We start from the raw sequence: 19,865 nt of genomic DNA on the forward strand, positions 1-19,865 counted from the left end.
AATCTACACTTGTACGGGCTATGCACGGTCATGAGGGCTTATCATCACTCCAACTTTGTGAGTTCACGAATTTCTTTTGTTTTTGGGTGCAGGTTATCTGCCAGTGTGGGTAATCTGTTGAAATTTTTTCTTGTTATTGTGAAAAATGACCAGTAGTGACTTGGTATAGTTTGATAGCGACCTTTATATCAAGTTTTAATTTGATATGGGGTTTACATGTACATTGTCTACAGATTGAACCGGACGTACAACATCCATTGTGTGTGAGACACCTCTTAAGATATATAGTAACCTTAAGAGGGTTCCAATTATTGAAACAAAGACTGAAGTTAAATATGCAAAATAGCAATTCGTTAATTCATCTTTAAAAGGAACAAGCAGAGTACATGCATTTCTACTGCACATTTTATCTTATTAGAAAATTTTTTCTGCGAGTGCTAGAAACATGACTATTTTGTGCCTTTGAAGCAAAGCCTTGTCAGCAATCCATGTACTTTGCTGTTCCTGTATGTGCATACCTGCTGCAGTGGTTTGAGTCAATCAAGTTGATCTTTAGTGTATGTTGACAAAAATCTGTTAACTGACTGAGACAAGCTACTACTTGTAGCCATGCAAGATCAATTCAAGACCACAGATTTTGAATCAGAATTTCAAGTCAGGATTTTGAGTCAAGATTTCAAGGCAGGACTGTTTTGAGCATATGAAAGGAGTAAATATCCAGGTTGATAAGTAACTTCAAGCAAGACAGAAACCTAACTGCAAGTACGTCAGACTGAAAGCTTAACTATGATCAGCTTTAAATCCTAACTTGAGATCTTAGCTCAAAATCCTGATGAATTTGAAAGTACTTAGCTTCTTTGTGCCTCGTGGCACATAAGGCCTCGATGAATTTGAAAGCCAGACTCAAAATTCTACCTCAAGACTTTATTGTAATACTGACTTGAACAATAGGTATCCTTCTGGCAATATTATTTTGAGTTGTAATTAGGTTTGCATTTTGAACATGGTGAATAGTGTTAAATTGATGTCTGTCTCTGACTATGTTAGAACCCAATACATTAGACTTGACAGTTCAAAGACTTTTGGTAACTTGTCAGAGCAAGATTTTATACTAATATTAACGGGTTTGTTTTACATCCTGGCCAAGTTTCTTTAACTTTTAAAGGGTGATAATCTTTTAACAACAAAGTGGTGTTTTTGTCAGAGGTGTATCTACAGAGGTATAAATTGTTTATATTAATAGTTGCTTTAGTTGACCTGAAAAGTCTGAATTAAGAGTACTTTTACAATTGAAGGGGTGAGCGCAAAACCATGCTAAGTGACGATTTGGGTGAAAAAAAAAAAATTTTCACGAAAGGACTTGAATTTTTGGATGTGGTCTCCAATGTAATAGAAAAACGTGGTACTGTATTTTTGCCACTGGTTTTTGCTTCACTTTATAAAGACGCAGCTAGGAAAACCAAGTGGTTTTTTTGCATACACAATATAATATATTTTGAAAACAAAGCGAAGCTTAGCGGAAAAACTACAGGACATTGCTAAACATACCTAAACAAAACTGCATGCAAAATTTGGAGCATTTTCAACAAAGTTCACTTTTGATTAAAATATTTAATGCCCTTTTCCTGCCGAGTCCTTCAAATAAACAAAGCCTGGCCTGCGTTATGAGAAAACAGAGCTGATCCTTTGCTATAATAGCCAAGCCAAGCCTTTGTTATAAGTCGAAGTCTTGCCTCGGTTTATTATAACAAAGGTCAGCCCGCCACAACCGCAAGGACTTTGATTCCACTTAGAAAGCAGCAAAATGTCAATTTCACGCAACGTATAAGCTCAAAAATGTTGATTTTAGGTCAAAATAGGTTTATATGTTGATTTCATGTTAACACGTGACGGCAACGATGTTGATTTCTCTTAGAAACAAGCAAAATGTCAATTTCACGCAACGTATAAGCTCAAAAATGTTGATTTTAGGTCAAAAAAGGTTCATATGTTGACTTCACGTTAACGCGTGACGACAAGGATGTCGATTTCACTTAAAAACCAGCAAAATGTCAATTTCACACAGTGCATAAGCTCAATGATGTTGATTTCAGGTCTAAATAGGTTAAAATGTTGATTTCACGTTAACGCTTGATGGTAAAAATGTTAATTTCACTTAGAAAATAGCAAAATGGTAATTTCACACAACGTATAAGCTCAATGATGTTGATTTCAGGTCCAAATAGGTTAAAATGTTGATTTGACATTAACGCGTGACGGCAAGGATGTTGGTTTGACTTAGAAAACAGCAAAATGGCAGGAGTCCATGATGGGCTCCTGAAAATGGTAATTTCATGCAACGTATAAGCTCAAAAATGTTGATTTCAGGTCAAAAAAGGTGTAAATAAAAATAAAATAAAACAAAATTAATAAACATTTCAATAAGCACTTTTCCAAATACAGCAACGTCTTAAATGACTAAAAATCATGAGATAAATACACAGTTTTTGACAAATGCGATCATAGTTTTATGTCATGCACCGCCATAACTTCGAAGTTCAAAATGCACTGGTACCTCTTACGCCTGATGAGGATAACAACTTTGGTTGCTGTTTAGTTTTGGATTTAAGACTTTGATGACTTCACATGAAAACGCTCTATAAATAGGGCTGACAAAATAACAGATTAACCCTTCTGCACAACGTACGGGTCTCCATACATCTGCGTGTCTGCTAATCCTAGAAGCTCAAAACACTACAAATCATGCCGATTTGAAATAAAATCAATGCAACCTGGATCACAGAAAACCAATTGATCGCTACTTGTTGGCCATTATTATGTTTAGACAATCTAGTTCACGGTTTGAGAAACATCCACAGAACGTGATCGCAATGCATGCCGGGAAGGGTCTTTACACCTCCTGCAAGGGAAAACATGGTGGTCGATACAAGACAAATTTTATAAGTCTAAAACCAGTTCTCGCTTTCCAAACTTTGACACTAGCAACGCTTGGCAAATGGGCCAAAACTCACCAGAAGGTATTTTTCTTGGGCAAGAACTGCTCTTGGACTTTGCTGTCTAGCTCGATCTGACTTTGAACACCGATAACATGATTACGGTATATCACCTGCCTTCGAAGTTTCAGAACACATTTTGATTCTTTAAAACGTGCTGATAACTTGCGGGTTTGTCAAGGCTTTATGATGGCTCTCAAACACCAGTCAGGCATACAAGGTACTCTAAAACAATGCGTAAGATATTAGTTGAAAGAGCTCTAATGTGGCACATCTCTTTTTTCTTCAATGTATTTTGTTTGACGCTCGGTCGATTCACGTGTCGTGTTCATGTCACAATAACCAATGTAAACAATATGTTCCCAGATTTCCGCTCTATATATGCTGTGAGATTTGATTTTGACTTCATACACTATAAACAGTCTGCCTGTTTGCTGTTCAACAAATAAACTCCTAAAGACATGGCTAGGAAAAGCCAAGTATTTTTGCATACATTTTAACTCAAAAACAAAGTAAAAACCAGCGACAAAAATACAGGACCACGTTTTTCTATTACATTGAAGACCACATGCAAAAAGTCAAGCCCTTTTGCAAAAATTTTCTTTTCACCCAAATCGTCAAATAGCATGGTTTTGCACTCACCCCTTCAATTAACACATTTCTCCTAAGTTAGATGCAATGAGTTGCTGTTCCATTTTAAACTTATACATTGATGATTGTATATTCTTAAACTGTACTTAGCATCTGCAGTGCCACGAAACTACATGTATCTTATTGAGTCTGTTTTATTACATTTTACAATAAATGATTACATGACTGTAGCTTGTGGCTTGCATTTAACTTTTTCACTGGAGAAGATACGAGTTGAAAGAGAAATGTTCCAGCTATGTAACTACTTACTGGCTTGCTATTTTTTTTTTGGGGGGGGGGGGGATTTTGTTAAACTAAAGTTAGAGCAGTACTTTAAGCATGGTTTTGCACTCACCCCTTCAATTAACACATTTCTCCTAGGTTAGATGTAATGAGTTGCTGTTCCATTTTAAACTTATACATTGATGATTGTATATTCTTAAACTGTACTTAGCATCTGCAGTGCCATGAAACTACATGTATTTTATTGAGTCTGTTTTATTACATTTTACAATAAATGATTACATGACTGTAGCTTGTGGCTTGCATTTAACTTTTTCACTGGAGAAGATACGAGTTGAAAGAGAAATGTTCCAGCTGTGTAACTGCTTACTGGCTTGCTATTTTTTTTTTTGGGGGGGGGGGGGGGGATTTTGTTAAACTAAAGTTAGAGCAGTACTTTAACTGAAGTTACAGGAGTTCTTAGTGCTTAGTGCTTAGTGGAGTGCTGAACGGAACAAAATGTGGACGATATTGGGCTTGCATTTACGTGGCTTTGATGTCCGTAAAGCCCTATGAAAGGATGCCTTTACAGTGCTTTAAAAAAACTTTACGGACATAGCAAAGTACAGCTTCACGCAACTTTACGATACGATAAAGTTCCGTAAATGTATCCCCTTATGCGTCTTTACAGAACCCCGTAAAGATGCTTAGAGTACAACTTTACGATTTCGTAAAGATCCGTAAAGTTCCGTAAATACGAGCTTTACAGCAGCTATACAGCAGCTTTATGGAACAGTAAAGTTGCTATTTTGTGCTGTAATTTCTACACAGAGGTCAAGCATTTTCAGCAGGTTTGAATGGAAATTACAGTGGAAAAACGGAAATAATTTGTGACTGCCAGGTAAATAGTTTTTTCAAAAACTGTGCCTGTGAGTCACACAAACCTTGGACAATCAGGACAATTTGTGACTTGCAAACCCAAAAACATTGTATGAAATCACTTGGTGTTTCTGACCAAAGATCAAAATGCTCTCCTCTTTCAATTGATACTAACTATAATTTTTTTTCTGGAATTGATTATTTATGAATTTTTGACTACCAGGTATCTAGTTTTTTGAACAACCGTGCCCTTGACCATGAGTCAAGATTTTTCTAGTATGCCGAGGCTAAGAGAATTCGTCCACTACAAAACCAAAGTATTACTTAGAATTGCTTGGAATTTCTGAACAAATATGAGTACTCTTCAAGACTTGTCCATGGGACATCAAATCCTGCCATCTTGCAGTTACAAGGTGCATGAAACTCTGGTCACTAAAGGCAAACTTGTTCTTTAAGGAACCTCACCAGTTGACTAAATTCACTTAATAGGTCCACTTAAACAATATTTGGCAGAGAACACTTCACTTCAAAGAACTAATTGCAATATTTTTGGGCTTACAGACACTATGGCCTTATTCGCTAATGAAGCCCGATTTTTTCAGATTTAGGGTGTTCTTCCAGGCATGTTCTCTCCAAAACAAAGTCGGTGACCCTCCATTTTTAACTTGGAAAAGATTTTTTTTCCAAGTTGTAGTGGCAAAGCGACTTTACTCCATCACTCTTTCACTCCTTCTCTCCTTCACTGGGTCACTCCCTGTTAGACATTTGAAATCCCCAGGGTACTCCCATATGAAAAGGTCAGGGATGCTCGTCGGAAGATTTGAATTTAACTCCTAAAGGAGACTAATGTGGGAGTTGTTTGAGCTTCATAAGACCACTAAAAGATGCCACTTAAAACGGAATAGGTTCAATCACTAGCCACTGTTCAAGAAAGGATCCCACCCGCACTTGTAGACCCAACTCGCGTACTCTAGAGATCAGCAGAAATCAAGCCTGAAAACAGAAATGAAATGAGAGCGTTTCTTTTATTATTATTTCCTCCAGTGCACCCTAAAGGATACTTTGACAGCTAAAAATGGTGATGTTTCATCATCACCAACTAAATGAGACCAGAATCCTTGATTTGTACCCGAGATTATGAGCATCCCTGACGTTTTCATATAGGAGTCCCCCCAGGTTTCGAACATCAGCCATCTAAGGCTGTTTTACAGTTGCTTGCAGCGTGTCAAGATAGATATTTTCGAGAGGTAGAAGGTATAACGATTTTTTCATTGTAAGGAAAATACTTATGGTTCTTCCTTAGTGATTCGATTCCGGGAAGGTCTTCATGGTTTTTCCTATGTTATGTTACCTATGTTACATTGTGAGTTCGAAAGCAATCAATATAAACGAATGATTAAAGGCTCCAGACAATATTTTACCCAGGCAGTGAGGCCTAGGTTTAAATTTCAGCTCCGTTTTTCTTTTTTTTCCTTGTTCAGTCACAAATTGCCGTCTGATCTCTAAAGTGCATGCGTCACCTGTGCATGCATACAGCACATGGAATTTTCAGAAGTTGTCGTCGTGAAAAGTTAGCATGGATTCCATGATTTCTAGGGCAATGAAATCACATACAAACAAACACACCGTTCAAGGTAGACCAACACTAAAGGATGTTAAGCGTTTTCTGAACGGGTCGGTCTGCAAGCCTTACAAGAGATCAATTTACAAGCAGACATTTTGAGTGAATTTATCAAGAATAATGTTATAACAAATGAGCCATCCACCGGGGCTATCAACTCTTCAACTTGACAAAAAGCATCTTCCGAAGCATTATCGTATTTTTAGACCTGATCATGAACCAAGTGGAATCCCAGCAAGAACTCAGGAACATCTGAGCAACAAGAGCAGAAAGGTTAGAGAATTTGTTTACGAATGTATCTATTCAAGTGCACCTAAGTAAAACACTCTGAGAAACTTAGTGAAGTATAATAAAGATAAAATCTCAAACTACATGATATTCTCTCGTTATTTTTTTGTAACAAACTTAAGTGTCTTTACAAGAGTAAAACCCATGTAGCGAATTATTGTACATTTAAGCTGAAAGAAACTAATGTATGTTGACCTCAGCAAAACAATTCTTGGCTTACACAGTCACGCAATCCTGACGCCATAAAAAGATTATTCGAAAACCATTTAGTGGATAAAATCAAGAAATTGTGGTGTTATAGGAGATTAATAAAGATGACACTTTTCAAATTTTTAAGTCTGTGCATTTTCCCAAACCTCAGATATTCATCGAAATATTTTGCACAAATTTACAGAGACCAGTATGGAGCCGCCATATTGGTGTACCTCCGCGGTACGCCAACATTGCAGCCGGAAAATAGTGTAAACATCTGGAACTTACTTTGGCTATCTAGGCAATTGATTATCTGTACTGAACAACCAAGCATTTACACAAGCACTTTTCCTAATACTTTAACTTCTGAATGGGCTAAAAGTCACAAGATTAGTATATGTTTTTCGACAAATGTATTCGTAGGTCTATGTCACGCACCGCCATAACTCTGAAATTCAAAATGTCTTGCTTGCTTGAGAAACGCAAATAACAATGACAAAGGCTAAGGAAAATAGACTGAAACATTTATAGGCTGATATAAAGACCTTGGCTCATTTCACGCCCTAAAGACCTGCAAACTAGTAATCAGCTAGTAATCGATTCCAAGAAATGCAATCAAAAGCACAATAGCTTAGACTAGCTTAAGCACATCCATTCAATTGAATTTCGTACAACTTCAAATGCAGAACATTTAGCTCAATTGCAATATAGCTAGTGCTTCTCAGTATAATGACTGCCTGGGTACACGCAGCAAAGCGTCTAGTTTAACACAAGAAATGGAAAGACAAACACTACCTTTCAGTTAATGGTTTCTTGACAGAAAAAGAAAAAACAATGAAGAAGAAAAGGAAAAATCATCAGTAGACGTCACTGGGATTCAAACTCCCAATGTATCACACGGCAAGCCTGCACTTATCACACTGCGCGAATTGCACATCAGTTACTCAAGGGGCCAAAGTATTAATAATTTATTTATATACCGCAGGCTCAAGTATTTCGCTCACTCTATACCTCACTTTTGACCAAACAAAATGATCTTGCGGTTTTTGACTGCTGCACAAGGAAGACATGTACAGATACATGTAATGTAAAACATGTAGGGAGGCCTGAGTAACAGTTTCTTAACGTTAAACTTTTTCATTTTGCAAATATCACAACACATCCTTGAATGGAAAAAGCTTTATGGGCTTGTTCGAAAGTTAGACTGCCCTCACATCACATGCAAGTAGTTCCTTAAGGAGCAATGCCTTATAACACCCTTTCATAATTTATTTTCCAAGTTCAGTGGCTCACAGCCACTTTCATTAACTTGGAAAATATTATTTTCCAAGTTGTAGTGGTGAAGCGACTTTACTCCATCACTCCTTCACTCCTTCACTCCTTCTCTCCTTCACTGGGTCACTTCCTGTTAGACATTTGAAATCCCGGGGGGGAACTCCCATATGAAAAGGTCAGGGATGCTCGTCGGAAGATTTGAATTTAACTCCTAAAGGAGACTAATATGGGAATTGCTCGAGCTTCATAAGACCACTAAAAGACACCACTTAAAACAGAATAAGTTTGATTACTAGCCATGTCCAATAAAGGATCCTGCGCGCACTTGTAGACCCGACTCGCATACTCGAGAGATCAGTGCAAATCAAGCCTAAAAAAACAGAAATTAAATGAGAATGTTTCTTTTAATTATTATTTCTTCGAGTGCACCCTAAAGGATACTCTGACAGCTGAAAATGGTGACCTTTCGTCTTTGATTTGTACCCGAGATGACGAGCATCTCCGACCTTTTCATACAGGAGTTCCCTCCTGGGTTTCGAACACCCGCCATTTAAGGCCATTTTACAGTCGTTTGCACCGTGTAAGTTAGTTATTCTTTGAATTTCTGATGCAAGTACTCAATATCTTACTGCAGAAATGCTCTACATTGAAAAACTTTTCGCATGTATGTTTTTATAAATAGATTCACTCACTCACTCATCCTCTTCGCTCCTTCATGAGTGGAGCATAAAGTCACCTAACAACAGGTGCCATCCATCACGGTCTTGAGCTTCCTGCTCAACCCCATTCCAGCTTGTCCATCCCAGATCTTTCCTTTCGGCTTCAATGGTGCTCCTCCAAGTGATCTTTAGTCTGCCGGGCCTTCTCTTGCCTTCTCAAACTCGTTAATAATTCATGAGCTCAACTACCAACCACAAGATGTATGCCACATCACATGCATGTGTTTGGATACCCAATGAAAAACAGTATACCACTCTCCAGTGAGAGTGGTATATACCTCTAAAATATGCCCAATGACAACTTGCACAAAATCAATGAATATTTATTACTCAGAAGTAACCTTGCTTTTACAACGTTTCCTTTTGTTTTCAAAGTCACACCTATTCGTGTTGCTTCCTTCATTTCTACATCCAAAACACGCCCAAATGTCACAAACCTAAGAATGCGAAAGAAAAAAAAGTAGTATTAAAAACAATACACACAAGTAGTTTACGCAAACCAAATTTTATTCCCAAAAAATGTAACTTACCTTCAGTTGGACATGTCCAAAGGGTTCAATGTAGCACTTTCATTTACATCAGAAAGGTGGCGCTTCAGTCCGCAAATAATTGAGTACAACGAACAGGAAGGATAACATTCCCCAGAAGAATTGTTTACTTCTTGAACGAACTTCGACAGCCAGTAGTTGAGACTGCATGCAGACATATCTGTAATCACCGTTTCCAAAGTTTGCACTCCTTCTTCAAAGTCTTTCGTGGTAAAAAGACCGCCGGGTTCCAAAGTACAGGACTTCACTAATCAATTTGGCTTCCATTCCTCGAAAACCTTACACAACCATTTGGTTTTATAAGCTGTTGATTTCGGTACTGCATTATCAACACTTTTCTTCTCATCCTCCACACTTTTCGGCTACCAAAATCTCTCGAACAACTTTGCTACAATATACATCCTGAACGAACGACAACTTGTAAATGCTGGCAACCCCAGCAACTTTCACATCTCAGACTAAATTAAATCACACCATAAATGCAAGTTAATTACGCCAGTAAAAAACATCATTGATATTGAAATTAACGAGCAAGGAATGTTAGACAGCAAACAATTCTAATTGGAAGTCTTTGTTTATTATTTCTTTAAGAGTGACCCCAGAAGTACTATTTCCAAAACTCCTGCTTTGTGTTTCATTGGGGTATCCAAAAACCTTGAAACAATAAAAGCCTCGTGCTTTCATTTGTTTCTTGGTGTTTGGATACCCCGATGAAACACTCGCTCTCATTTTGGAAATAGTACTTCAGGCGTCCAGGTGAGCGCAACTCTGCAGTTGTTATCATTTTCTCTCCTCAAAACATGACCGATCCATCTCCATCGTCTGACCTTCAAAGTTTCTGAGATGGAACCCTCTCTAGCTCTTTCATAGAGTTCACAGTTGGAGATGGTGTATGGCCAAAATATGCCAAGGATTCTTCTTAGGCATTTTCGATGGAAGATATCCAGGCACTCCATGTCAGTTGATGTAACTCTCCACATCTCAGCGCCATACAGGAGAGTAGAGATCACACAGCTCTTGAAGATTCTCAGCTTGGTGTGCTTGCTGTATGTCCTAGACCTCCAGACAGGATTTAGAGGGGCATATGCTCTTCTTGCGATTGACGGCCTGCGTGAGATGTCTTCATGTGACCCAACAGCTCCATGGACTATGGCACCTAGGTAGATGAAGGAGTTGACGTCTTCAACTTCTAAGCCATCAATGGAAATTGTGTCAGTGACCTTGGCGTTTGTTCATAGCACCTTTGTCTTGGTGGTGTTGATGCAGAGTCCGGTATACCTTGAGACCTGATGGAGGCGGCTGAACTTCTCTTGAAGATCTTTGTGCCGGCTGGTGAGAAGGGCTATGTCATCTGCATAGTCTAGGTCCTCTAAGACCGAGGTGAGGTTCCACCTCAGGCCTCTCCTTGCATTGGTGGTGTTCCTCATTACCCAGTCAATAATGATATTGAAGAGAAAACCTGACATGACACAGCCCTGCTTGACTCCTGTCTCTACAGGAAACCAATCTGATGTTCGTCCGTTTTCAACAGCACAACAGGTGCTTCCATCATAAAGCTCTTGTATGATGTCGACAAAGTTGTCAGGAATTCCATAATGCCTGAGAATATTCTGCGCTTGTCTCTTCTAACACTATCAAAGGCTTTCTTGAAATCGATGAAACCAATGTACAAGGGTGTTTGCCATTCAGCACTCTGTTCTAAGATATTCCTGAGGATGAAAATCTGTTCCGTTGTCCCTCTTCCTCTTCGGTAGGCAGCCTGTTCTTGCCGTAATTTCTTCTGAACTCCATCCTGCATCCTCATCAGGAGCATTCTGCAGAAGACTTTGTATGGTACTGAAAGTAAGGATATCCCTCGGTAGTTGTCACAAATAGACAGATCACCTTTCTTGGGTATGTTATGAAGAGCAGATGTAAATATTTAAGCCTCTGGAAACTTCTAGAATGTCAAGTCACGCAATGTTTGTGCCAAAACCTTCTATTGTCACGCTATGGAACATTTTAGAACATTCTACCGAATGACGTAATGATAATGTAATGTTACATAAATAGAAGCTCCAAGAATGTTCTAGAATATTAGATAAATGTATATAAAGAATCATCTAGGTAATATAGATTGTCTCATTAGTTCTCGGCAGAGACCGAGAGAAGAAGCTATAAAGTCTCGTTGTAGTTCCCAGCAGAGACCAAGAGAAGAAGCTATAAAGTCCTGTTAGTTGTTCTCGGCAGAGACCGAGAGAAGAAGCTACAGTCCCGTTGTTGTTCTCAGCAGAGACCGAGTGGAAAAGCTATAGAGTGTTATTGCTATTGTAAAAACTGTTGAGGAACTTTGTTTAAGGTCAAGTGGACCATAAGGAGATCTCTTTGGAGACACCAAGATTTGTTGTGAGTTTGTGTCAGTGGTGACTACAGTTTAGCAGTAGGCTTAACTTAGTTTAGTAGTAGATTGTATTGTTTAGAAATCGCTCCTTTGTAGCTAAGATTATATTATGTATTGTTAAATAAATAAGTTGGGTTCGTAGAAGAGTTTCGTAGTATATCTTTCTGGTGGTCAAGCGAGACTGTAACAGGTATTTTGGCCAAGAGAGCTCTCTTCCAGTCAAATGGTGCTTTACACTGATCAAGAGTCTGATTGCAGATATTCAGAAGCTGGTCCAGGGCAATTGGAGGGCTGGCTTTTAGCATTTCTGCACCAATGTTATCCACACCGGGTGCTTTATCGTTCTTCAGCCGAGATATGACTTGTCTCAGTTCTCACACATGTCCAATATACACAAACAGATACCAATCGTCAAAACACGCTCACCAATCGTACCATTGGTAAATGATCACTATTCATCAAAGTAGACTTTTCGATTGGTGCCATTGGTACCATTGGTACGAATCGATTCCAATGGAAAAGTAGTTAGTCGATTGGTATACCATTTCTAAACTACATATATTAACAACCAAGGGCCGCGCGTAAACTACTTGTCGATTGGTACCATTGGTGCCAATGGTACCAATGTAAAAGTAGACAGCCGATCGGTATGCCATTTGTATTTGCATAAAGCGTGCGATCCCAAAAGCGCTAAATTAATACAATATGTATATTCTTCGTTCTTAAAGTGTGCGAGCCTAAACACACACTAAATACAATGTATGTTTTTCGTTCTTAAAGCGTGCGAGCCCAAACACATGCTAAATACAATGCCCTACATACAATATGTACATTCTTTGTTCTTAAAGTGTGCGAGCCCAAACACACGCTAAATACAATTTATATTCTTCGTTCTTAAAGTGTGCAAGCCAAACACACACTAAATACAATGTATACTCTTCGTTATTAAAGTGAGCCCAAACACACGCTAAATACAATTTATATTCTTCGTTCTTATGCCGTTTGTGTTTGCATAAAGTGTGGGAGCCCAAAAGTGCTAAAAAAGCGAAAAAGTGTGTGTTTGGGCTTGCACGCTTTGAGAATGAAGAATATACATTGTATTTACCATGTGTTTGGGCTCGCACACTTTAAGAACGAAGAATATACGTATTGTATTTATTTAGCGCTCTTGGGCTCCCACACTTTATGCAAACACAAATGGCATAAGAACGAAGAATATAAATTGTATTTAGTGTGTGTTTCGGCTCGCACGCTTTAAGAACGAAGAATATACATATTGTATGTAGGGCATTGTATTTAGCGCGTGTTTGGGCTCGCACGCTTTAAGAACGAAGAATATACAAAAAATATTCCTCATCTTTATAATGAGATGCATTTCACCAATGGCACACCAATCGGATAAGTGCGATTCCATTGGTACCAATCATACCATTGGTAACAATGGACGAGTAGAATGGACCCCTACTCAACCTGAAGCCATCAGAAATATTCCAAGTCTTTATAATGACATACACTTCACCAATGGAATACCAATGGATTGAGTGCTATTCCATTGGTACCAATGGATGAGTAGAATGCACCCCTACTCAGCCAGAAACAATTGGAAATATTCTACGACTTTATAATGAGATGCATTTCACCAATGGAACACCAATCAAATAGGTGCAATTCCATTGGAACCAATCGTGCCATTGGTACCAATGGATGAGTAGAATGGACCCCTACTCAACCTGAAGCCATCAGAAATATTCTATGTCTTTATAATGACATGTATTTCACCAATGGAACACCAATCGAATAAGTGCAATTCCATTGGCACCAATCGTACCATTGGTACCAATGGACAAGTAGAATGCACCCCTACTCAGCCCGAAGCCATCCGAAATAATTTAAGTCTTTATAATGACATCCATTTCACCAATGGAACACCAATCGAATAAGTGCAATTCCATTGGTACCAATGGACGAGTAGAATGGACGAAATAATCGAAGTCTTCATAATGACATGCATTTCACCAATGGAACACCAATCGAATAAGTGCAATTCCATTGGCACCAATCATACCATTGGTACCAATAGACAAGTAGAATACACCCCTACTCAGCCTGAAGCCATCCGAAATAATCTAAGTCTTTATAATGACATGCATATCACCAATGGAACACCAATCGAATAAGTGCAATTCCATTGGTACCAATGGTATCATTGGTACCAATAGATGAGTAGAATGGGCCCCTACTCAACCTGAAGCCATCCAAAGTATTCTAAGCCTTTATAAATCCCCATATGGAGACATTTCACCAATGGATTATCAATGGACTGAGTGCCATTCCATTGGGCTCTGTTTGTGTGTATTGGACAACCCTCCAGTTCTAGGATTGTAAAGGGGCCAGTGTCCATCTCTATGGGATCTTCACAGTCACCGAACTGACACCTTTCAGGAAGATCAGTTAATCAATTATTATTTCTTCGAGTGCACCCTAAAGGATACTCTGACAACTAAAAATGTTGACCCTTCATCGTCAACACCCTAAGTCTTTGATTTGTACCAGAGACGACGAGCATCTCCGACCTTTTTATATAGAAGTTCCCTCCTGGGTTTCAAACACCCGCCATTTAAGGCCGTTTTACAGTCACTTGCACCGTGTCAAGTTAGTTATTCTTTGAATTTCTGATGCAAGTACTCAATATCTTACTGCAGAAATGCTCTATGTTGAAAAACTTTTCACACATACGTTTTTATAAATAGAAGCTACCTGTAATTATATAAATAGCTCATTTCCCGAAGGTGCCTGCTCATACAGGCTTAACCATACTCAATTGCCGAAAAAGAAGACCTTGTAAGTCACAAAATGGACGAGCTGTATGCATTTTCAAATGATTCAAATCACGACAAAATGTTTTAGACGATCAGCAGTCAAGAGAATTAAGGAAAATTCAAACCACATGTTTCACTGTTTATTGATATGATATTGTAAACAAATACACATAAATACCGGCATGGAAAAATGAGGAAAAATAGTTGATAAGTAGAAGAAATGACATTACACAAGGCTCGAAGATCTGCAGTCTTTAATATCGCCTTGGAAAGGGAAGGAAAAAAAAAGAAAAACAAAGGAGTGATTGCAACACAGGGTATTCGTACTTGGTCCCCATCCAAGTACAAACCCCGCCAAACAAGGCTTAACTTTGTTGAGCGGACAAGACGCGGTGCTGTCCTTATGGTATAGTGACTCTATGCTGACGACATTATTGTTAATTTCTAAGATGAGAAAAGGTAACAAAAAGAGCGAAAAATCACTGATACTGCCTGGGAAAATAAACAACCAAAAACATGAGAGGAATGAAAATGAGAATTATTACTTGCTTTGGTGACTGGACAAGAAGCGTTACTTTCTTTATAATTATTGTCTCGGTCTCTTGGACGAGGATAACTCGCTCTCTCGGACCGATAACTTCATGAATGTTTTCAACAGTGTTACATCCCCTCAAGTGTTCTCTTACTGTTTTGCACTATTTCTTAACAATGCCACTGCTTTGACCAGGCTACCGCATGGGGGAATCAGCTGATTTTTCAATACTTTTTTAAGCTGAAATGTTTCCACAAAGGACATCGAGTCCCTTTTGACAATGAAAGTTCGTCACAAACTTTCTAGAATACTACACAAATGGTTTCATATACAGTCGAAGGACGACCTTGGACGTTCCAAAAAGTGGTCACATACAAGAATGGGCTCTCATTGTTTCAGTTCAGTACGTGAAGTTTTGCAACTGCTTAAAATTGACGGCAGGTATATTTTGCACGTTGCAGGTTGAAATTTAATTACAACTAGAAAACCGCTGGCACTAAAAATAATAAATAACCTATATACTCGTCAGGGGTTCTTACATAAAGTAGCTTGCCTCTTTCACATAGTGAAAACACGATCGATCCGCTATAAGTACTTATCGATCGACACGCTGAGACCAGTGAAACCTCTTCAAAGCCATCTGGATGACCGCTGCACAGATGTTTCCATCAATTCCACATTTGGCTCGGGTCTTCCCTCAGCAACAGAAGATATCCATCACAAATGAAGCAAATAAAGAAAGAAATGAAGGCTTAAAATCATAGGAATATACTCTCCTCCCATCGCTTTGGCTGGTTTGGCACATAGGAAGCCACCTTTCTGAGCGATTGTAAACAGCATCATGTAACAGTCATGGTAGGTCTACCACCTGTACATTTCTTTTAAGTGCCTGCACTTTTCCAGTTAATTAAATTTCAACCTGCAACCTGCAACCTGTAAAATATACCTGCCATAAAACTGAGGCGTTTTTATTTCCATTTTAGTGTTCTCTTTAGTGATGGTTAATTTTAAACAGCACAACTCTCATTTAATAAATGCCAGGTGTAAGTTTATCTTTTCAATGCAATAATTGCAGGGGACATACAATCCAGTTTAGTAGGATGAGAGATAGATAGCTTTATATGACCCTAAGGTGGAGTCAAGTCTGATATAATCAATTTGCCATTCAACTTGTGGCCATGGAGTCTATCCATACTAAAATTTAAAAGCTTTAGAAAAACTCCAACAAATACGAATGTTTTGAAATTCCATTTATTGGAATACCTATTGGAACAAATTATATCAAAATGAAATAAAAAGAAGAATCACTGAATCACCAGTTGCATTTTCAACCACTTGACCCTGAAAACCAGGTGTCAAGTTACCATTTGTACCTAAAAATAAATGAGCTTGTTACATTTGCTTGCAACAAAAGCAAGTTTAAGACTCAGTGGTCTTATTCATAGGTTCAAAACTTCTGTACCACTCTGAGAATTCACAAAGTTTAAGATTAGATACTGTAGAAACTAAAAAAGTAAAAATGAAGTGGTAGCAATTAAGCTTACATTATGACTGTTCACAAAAAGCATTATTTAGCTTCAATTCATCATAAACAAAAACTTCAACTGCAAGAGACTTGACACAATTCAACATTGAACATCAGAGAAACTACGGAAAATACATTATATAAAGCGGTAAAAAAATATACTTTGATCACTATTGATAGAAAAGTACCAACTTACTCTTCATCCAAACCTTAGCTTCGAAAACACGAAGACAGCACTTGATAATTCTCCCTCAAGGTGGCATTTTCAGTGATTTCAAGATTTCTGTTCATATTTAACAGTATAAACCACATTTGAAAACACCTTTCCTCCAAAAAAATATCGGATCATAGTTTCAGTTCCCTTGATCATAATCCAGTGTAAAACAATGCACAACGACTCAGTGAGAAAGCGGAGAAACCTTTGATTTGTCAGTATTGCCATATGGGAACATACACAGACTGTTGGAAACACCACTTCAATACAGACACCTGACATTCCAACTAAGAGGAATGTTTTTAACACAAAAAAAAATTAACTCAAAAATGGTAAAATATATCATTTTCGGATTCTACGTTTTATTAGCTTTACAATGATATATAGTTTACCAAGGCTGTCTTTAAAGCAGTACGCAAAGGAAGTATTTTCCGGAAGAGACCCCTGAAGGTCTACAGTAACCCTAAATTCAATCACAAAAATACATAGATCTATATATAGTTAATACGTTAATTTGAAAAGGGAGTTTTTAGGTTATACCCACGTAAAAGAAACTCCCAAATCCTCTCAAAAATATATGTATATAAATAAATAATTTTGTTGAACCCAAATACAGAATCAAGTTTGCACCTCAAGATAACTTTACTCTTTACATCTCAGTTTGAGAAACAATTATTCTTACCTGTGCAAGATCTGTGTGAATTGATGTTAATTGTGTAGGCAACTGCTGGGCCTTTTGTATTGCAATACACATCATTCGTATTCCTCTCATTGGCTAGAAACACAATATAGACAAGTGATTTGCCACTTTTTCCAACAATAAAATACATAACAAAAACATGTATGAGTTTGGGATTTCGAATAATTGTATATCATCACCAACTCTCTCTCTCTCTAGCTTGGTAACAACTGGTTTTCTTTCTTGACCCTATCTAGGCTCTGATCATTTTCCCAATAAAACATTAAAATGCCTCATGATGCAGTCAGTTCTACATGTTCAACTGAAGAATAAATGTCCAAACAAGAGTGCATTTAGGACTATACACAGTGTTCAATTACCGTATTACTCAATTTTCAACCCAGAATCCACTAAAACTGCTTATTTCTCTTTTTTGGCATAAATAAGAGAATGCAGGGTTCATACACTTTGTGCGAAAAATAATCAAGACTTTTCAAGGACTCAAGGACCATATTTTGAAATTCCGTGTGGGGTGAGGGTCCACCATCAACCCTCTGGAATGGAAATTCCAGGGGAGGTCAAGGGTGTTAACCTAAAAACCATCTGTGGTGAGGGTACGGATATTTTCTGGAATCAGACAATATGAGGCCACGCTAATGTACTAATTTACAAAGGAAAGTAAATATGGTGAAATACATGTAAGCAGTCATGCTAACATACTTATAATTACTCAAGGAAAGTAAATTTGGTGAATTGTGGTTGTACCAATGTAATTTAGCCTGCATACGAGCCAAGAAGCCCATCAGGCAGGAGCTTATCCTGGTTTTGGTAGCATGAAGCAACTAGGAGTATTTCTACTCCCCTCTGGGTGGCATTCCAGCCCATTACAGGGTTACCCCCAGTATTAAAAGTTGCCAGTACCCATTTGTATACCTGGGTGGAGAGAGGCACTGTGACAGCAAAATGACTTGCCCAAGAACACAAAACAATGTCCCTGGTCAGGACTCGAACCTGAACCACTTGATCTGGAGCCCAATAAAAATGGGGCCACTTTGCCTCCACAATAACGTAATAAGGAAAGCTCTAAATTACCTACTAAATAAACATTCTAAAGAAAGTGCGAATATTGGTACACACCATTTCTGTGTAGCTTGATATACTGGTGGGAATTAAATTTGGCTCATTGCTGATTTTTTTGTTTTGTTTCAAATTTTCACCAGTTATAAAAGCTCTGTTTGGAATTTAACCAGGTGTACATTTTATGTGGGCTCACAGAATAAGCATTACATACATTTCAATTATCATTCAATTGTAAAAGTAAAAACTTACCGGAAGTTTTGAATAGAAACTAGCGAGACAATCTCAGGTAGTGCAGAGTGTAATGTAAAGCTCTGACAGAATACTCATAACACAGTTCCTATATAACCCCTACCATTCACTCCTGGTTTGCATTGACCTTGCTAGTCAGAAAGGAATTTTGATGAGACATAATCCTAGCAGTGTGTATGTTTGACGTGTGTATTTTCATTCACAGTCCAAGAATAACTTACAGTTAATTACCGTTTGACAAGACAGTTCTTGAATTTTACTGTAGTGTTTTATGTTGATTTTTGCTCATTTCAAATTACATAATACATTTAAGTAGCAAAGGTGACAAGTTTACTCTTTACACAAACTTTTGTAACTTGATACTTTTGTTTTCCTCGCAAAGGTATGTAACCTGATACTCTTGTTTTCCCGAAAACCCACGGAAGATGTGCTTGTATTCATTTCACGGCTGGAGATAAATGGAAAGTTGAATGTCGGATGAAGAAGTGGAAGAGGAACGATTTGCTTTTTTTAACACGCAAATTTTCTTTTGACCAATAAACAAGAACTAATCTAATCATCAAATTGTCATGGAACAGCACGTTCTGTTGCCACCTTTGATGTTAACAATAAAACCACTTAAATTTAAAATACACACTGATATCAATTAACACAACTGAGAAGCGTTCCAACAAGAGGCATTGAAAGTAAACAGCGCTACTTGACCAACATCAGTGAACAAGTCCCCTCAGAAAATGATAAAATTTATGCTTTCAGTAGGTGCCACAGAGTCTGCAGCAATATTTGAGCAGACATAAACCACCAAACCATCCCAATACTGCACTCTGTACTAAAAAGGGTCATAATGATGTACAAACTTACCAAAGAAAGTTTTGAATAGAAAAAAGGGTCGTAACGATGTACAAACTTACCAAGGAAAGTTTTGAAAAGAAAAAAGGGTCATAATGACGTACAAACTCATGAAGGAAAGTTTTGAATAGAAAAAAGGCTTGCAATAACATACTAAGGAAAGTTTTGAAT

General features: G+C 38.0%; 2 protein-coding genes across 7 annotated transcripts in view; both read right to left on the reverse strand.

The window, feature by feature from the left end:
* The window catches only part of LOC145484972 (uncharacterized), a 96,844-nt gene extending 87,967 nt beyond the window's left edge, over window positions 1-8,877 (reverse strand). The window contains exons 1-2 of the mRNA XM_081463600.1: window positions 8,793-8,877; window positions 1,282-8,470 (exon numbers count right to left, since the gene is read on the reverse strand). The gene's annotated coding sequence lies outside the window, so the exon portion shown is untranslated. The remainder of the gene's footprint in view (window positions 1-1,281; window positions 8,471-8,792) is intronic.
* The window catches only part of LOC145484986 (COP9 signalosome complex subunit 3-like), a 227,217-nt gene that overhangs the window by 191,930 nt on the left and 15,422 nt on the right, over window positions 1-19,865 (reverse strand). For all 6 annotated transcript variants that reach the window (XM_081463624.1, XM_081463622.1, XM_081463621.1 and 3 more), the window contains exon 4: window positions 17,520-17,612. In XM_081463624.1, coding sequence (XP_081319750.1) covers window positions 17,520-17,612 — 93 coding nt within the window. The remainder of the gene's footprint in view (window positions 1-17,519; window positions 17,613-19,865) is intronic.

Source organism: Orbicella franksi, chromosome 4 (assembly GCF_964199315.1).
Source record: "Orbicella franksi chromosome 4, jaOrbFran1.1, whole genome shotgun sequence".
Taxonomy (NCBI): domain Eukaryota; kingdom Metazoa; phylum Cnidaria; class Anthozoa; order Scleractinia; family Merulinidae; genus Orbicella; species Orbicella franksi.